The following is a 4,998-nucleotide window of genomic DNA, read 5'->3' as shown; positions in this document are numbered from 1 at the left end:
TCTGAGCTGCGAGTGCACATTGTTGACTCGTGCCTAGCCTGTCATCCACCAGCACCTCTAAGTAATTCATCTCACCATACTTGCAGAGTGAGCAAGACACCGAGCAACCACACACACTCCCCACGTCCCTGCTGAAACTGCGTGAATCGCTCAAGGGCACAATCTCAGGGCAGGCCCAGGGGGGTGTGGGATGGCAAGGCTGGGCTGAGCTGGGCTCCCGTCCTTGTGCACTCTGCCAAAGGGCTGCAGGGCTGCAGCCTTGGACAGGCTGTCTGCATTTTTTAGGAGTGCCTAAGGGAACACAGGGCTTGCAAAGGACCAGGGTGGGACAGGAATTGGGGTCTGACAGAGAGAGACTGTAGCACTGCACAACTATTAGAATCACTTGCAAGTATCAGCAAAATGTTTGCTTGAAAGGAAAAAAGTAGCTTCTAAATTTGCAAGGAAAAAATGTCACTTAAATTTTTGTCCGCATTCTTTCACAGAAAATCTTGAAAAAATAAACATAACACACTTAAACTGTGGAACCCCCCCCACATTTTCCATTAAAAATCCCTGAAAAAATCCTGTGAGGAACTTGAGTATGGTGGAAGAAATTCCTAGAGCTCAACATTATTCAATTTACTCTAAAAATAAAGCAAACCCCTTGATACAGCACCTCCCCCACTTCCATCTCAGGTTCCTCTCCAGACAGTTTTTTGGATGTTTGTTTAACCACGCTACTCAAATACATGACCTATGAGAGGTACAAGTCAGATCCAGCAAACAGAAATGTCACACTGCCGAGCTCACGGGGTCACTTGGTTTGTCGCTCTTGCAGAGTATGACCTTCCAGGTAGACTTCTTTTGAAACTCCATTTTGAAAGAAAGAATTTTCCTCCCCTCTCAGTTTTGCCTCCCATTTAATATCCTTTTTTTTGTTGTTTCCGTGTTTCTAGGAAAGTAACATTGAGTATAGCTGCTTCAGCCCCAGCAAACAGTCATTAATCCCTGCCCTCCCGCTGCAGGAGTGGGAGATGCTGCATCACTGCTCTCTCCTTGGGAAAGTTTTGTCCTCGTTTTCTCTAGCTTCTCACAGGTGTAAATGCAACTGGAGCTGGATTTCAGATTCCTGTAGTATTTCCCTATCTGCATAGGTCTGCATACCAGGCAGAAGTCATGATACTTGTTGAAGACTGTTCTTTTTGAGTAGGTCCAAACTGACGCGTAGAAAACGTGCGATCTGTGCTTACACTCAGGATGGGTACAGCTGAAGCACAGGTACCACTGGGGTCAGACGGTGTAGTTTAGCTTTTGTTTTGAGACTACAAAGATGCCAATTAATGGCACAGTCGTGTTCATTACTGACCTGCATTGCAGCAAAGGTAAAAAGCCTCCGCAACCTCTTATTACTCTGCTGTGCCTGGCACCTGGTAATTTTCTTAGCATGATGATTTGTTTTGCTGTAGCATGATTGTGTTGTTGTGCTCATTGCTAAGCAATTAACAGTTTGTCCTTCCAGAAATATCCGATGCCCCAGACACTATTAGCTCCTCGGAACATTTTCAACAAAAACATTCCAGGGGAGACGCATTAGTGGCTCTTCCACTTTCCAGGACAAGCATCTCTCCAGCTACATACCCTATTACAGAACATCAGAACAGGACAAGAAGAGGAGGTTATTTGTGGTCAAGTCCCCATTTTGCTAAGTTCTGCACAAACTTTTCATCTCGCATCCCTTTAAGACTGGCACATTTCTTGAATAATTCCATTTTCATGGGCACCAGTGAAGTAACTTACCTCTACCCTTACAGTCAAGGATGTCTCCTGCACCAGGTTCCCACGGCTTCCAGCAACCAGCCAGTGTTGGGACTTCCAAGGAGGCCAGACTCCTGGTTAACCAACCGGCAGGTGTAATTTCTGACCCATGGACCCAAAACTGCTAATGCAGACCTCAAGAGTAACTTGTCAGAGAGAATTCCCTGAAGCTAACAATCTTTCGGTCTCCCTGGGTCACCCAGCCTGGGGACAACCTGCTGGCAACTGAGCAAGGTGCTAAGAGATCCCTCTTTTTAATTGAACCTATCAAACACGATCCTTTCTGAAGGGTCCAAGAGGACCAGTATCTCTCCAGCAAAAGAAAATTTCAAATAATCATCAAAAGCAATCTCAAAATAGAATCAGTATTTGCCGTATACTTCCCCCACCTCCTTTCTTCTATTTACAAATGAGTAAACTCCTATACTGAGATGTGGGTAGGTCTTAGGAGTCACGCCATGGTTTTGCTTCTGGGTGTCAACACAGAGTCACTTAGGCTTTCTGTACACAGTACCCCAAAATTACAGTAGTAATTGACATTTAAAATCCAAAAAGTCTAGACAATCAGCAAGTCCTTTGCAGAAGGCTGCTGAACAGTGCATGGGACTTAGCATGCCCATGTAGCAGTGGGACACGATATGTGCAGTTCCTGAGGCATTACTGTCAAAAGTGACTACACTGAATCAAAGCAAAGGACCATCTGGCCAACCTGTTACCTGCTATGAGAAAAGTATAAAAACATGCCTGTGGTTGTACTTTCCCCCAAGAATACCCTCCTACCTCCAGCAGTTTAGAGAACCATTTCTCCTCCTGTTCTCAGGATCCCAGGCCTAAGTAAGCAGGCAATATATTTGATGCATTTTAAATACGGTATCTCTAGCCATACATTTTAAAAAAATATATATATAAAACAAAGGTCAAAATATTTTCTTACAGATAGGTACAGAAGTATCTGCACTGCTTTATTTACACACTCTCTAGTGAGAATCTCTTTTAGAAAATCAGCTTAGGGTATAATACTCAGCACCTACACAATTGTAGCTATTGTGCAATGGTCCTTCGGTATATTTTGTCTTTTTGTGTTACACTAAACACTCGCCTGAGCTCAGCCACAAAGAAGCTGGTGTTTAAAATGCCATCAATATATTTATTTGCCAGAATCTTTCCTCTGTGTAAAACTTGAGTGCTCATTGCAGAAAGGAAGAATAAATCCTCATGTATGAGAAGAACAGATTCCCCTTCAAACAGTCGGTGAAAGAATGGGCACAAAACAAAGGGAAGAGGAGAGAGGAATGTCACCCCTGCAGGGACAGCCAGCTGCACTGACATCATCCCACATCATGCCCCAGTGCCTACAGCAAGGACTCGGTCCCCCCTTCCCTGCCCATGGGGGTCTCAGCATCTCTGAAGCAGCTCCCTTTCCTCAAAGAAGAGCTCTCTCGATGGCTGTTGAACTGATAAACTCGCCGCTTAAACAAGCGATGCAGCTTCTCCTGGAATTGGTTCCCAATAAAGCAGTACAGCAAAGGGTTGATGCAGCTGTTGGCGAATGCCATGCAGATGCCAAACGGCAGCGCCGTGTCGATGATGCCTGTCACGTCACAGTTGTTAATGATGTTCATATGAGCCAAGGCATCCAAAAATGTTAAAATGTGGAATGGGAGCCAGGAAATTAAAAAGGCCACAACAACAGCAGCCACCAGCTTTAGGACTTTGTCCCTCTTCTGCTTGTTTTTCCCAAACTCCTGTGCTTTGAGCAAGTGCCTCCTGATCCAGATGTAACATGTGGTGATCACTGTCAAGGGGATGAAGAAGCCGAGTGCATTTTTCAGGAAGGCTGTTGCCACAGACCATTTTGCGTAATTCTCATAAGGAAAGGCCATAATGCAAGCATTCACCCCCAAGCTTTCAATGTAGTGAGTGTCACGGAAATAAAAAGTTGGGAGTGAGGACAAACAGGCAAGGCCCCACACGACCAATGCTATTAAATATGCTTGTTGTGGAGTTCTTCTTTGAGAGCGAATAGGATGGACAATAGCGCGGTACCGGTCCACGCTCATGCACGTAATGAAAAATATACTTGCAAACATGTTCAAACACAGGACAGAACTGGAGATTTTGCACATGAAAGACCCAAAGAGCCAGTTGTACCCCTGTGCATAGTAGGTAGCCCAGAAGGGAAGGGTGACGAGGCACAGCAAATCCGCCATAGCCAGGTTGAAAATGTAGATATTAGCAACTGTTTGGGGACCACTGTGACGACAAAGCACCACAACCACCACGCTGTTGCCAACCAATCCCAGAACAAAAATCACAGAGAAGAGTGCTGGAATTAGTGAAAACTGATAATCTGAAGAGGTAAGTGGGCAGGGAGGGGGTGAGTGCAATGCAGACGATGAGTTTGTCAGTGCTGTATAGAAGACTTGGAGAGTTTCTCTGGTGGTGATGACCAGCGAGTAGTTGCTCTGCATGTTGGTGCTGGTAGAAAGGGAGGTTCTGCAGGAAATTCATGTGTTAGCAGCACTTTCCTATCACGTCGCTCACCTGCAGATCAGAAACCGTGTGTTAGACATACACTCTGCAGCCGGCTTAGCTCTGGAATCACACAGTCATAATAAAATAAAAACCATTTAAAATTATGTCAGTAGGCTGAGTACTGAAATACCAGGCAACCCTGCTGGACTCCTTTCCTCTGTCCCACTGACGGGACACAATTAGCCCTAGGGAGGTCACAGCACTTTTTAATTAGCCTGGCAGAGAAGTGAGCAGCTGGGTTTTATCTGTGATTACAGATGGTGCTTTCTGTGGCCAGCAGAGGAGAAAGATTATTGTCTCAGGAGCTGGATATACTTTGGGAACTTCTGTGACCAAAGGTAGCACTGAATCTCCTTGTGATCTTTTTCTTGGCTTTTTCGTACTATTTCCAGCACTCTGTGCAGTTAAAATAACGTAGAAAGGCAGCACTCGCCAGTGAGGATCAGGTACTTCACACTTGAGGGTCTCCTGGGACTTCACAGGCATGAAAGCAAACTTTTAATAAGGCTGGTAGGAAAGCAAGCTGTGACTTTTTTTTTAATTCACAGGGCTGGATACAAACATACTGAAGGGTTTTTGCAAAATATCATTTACTGTCAGAGTCCTTCTCAAAGGAAATCTGCATCTCCTGCCCTCATGGCGGCTTTTAATCAGAAGAGTAAAAGA

At 45.0% G+C, this 4,998-nt stretch overlaps 1 protein-coding gene across 1 annotated transcript; it reads right to left on the bottom strand.

Annotated features, from left to right (window-relative positions):
- Window positions 1–3,149: 3,149 nt before the first annotated feature.
- AGTR2 (angiotensin II receptor, type 2) lies at window positions 3,150–4,268 on the bottom strand. The gene has a single exon (XM_009706850.1). The coding sequence runs from the start codon at window positions 4,266–4,268 to the stop codon at window positions 3,150–3,152; it is 1,119 nt and encodes a 372-aa protein (XP_009705152.1).
- Window positions 4,269–4,998: the final 730 nt, after the last annotated feature.

This window comes from Cariama cristata, unplaced genomic scaffold (assembly GCF_000690535.1).
Source record: "Cariama cristata isolate BGI_N322 unplaced genomic scaffold, ASM69053v1 scaffold44508, whole genome shotgun sequence".
NCBI lineage: Eukaryota > Metazoa > Chordata > Aves > Cariamiformes > Cariamidae > Cariama > Cariama cristata.
The sequence above is the reverse complement of the archived record's forward strand: the minus strand, read 5'-3'. Positions and strand labels throughout refer to the sequence as shown.

Coding starts and splice junctions, on each gene's coding strand:
- AGTR2 (XM_009706850.1), bottom strand. CDS start 4,268: ATGCAGAGCAACTACTCGCTGGTCATCACCACCAGAGAAACTCTCCAA.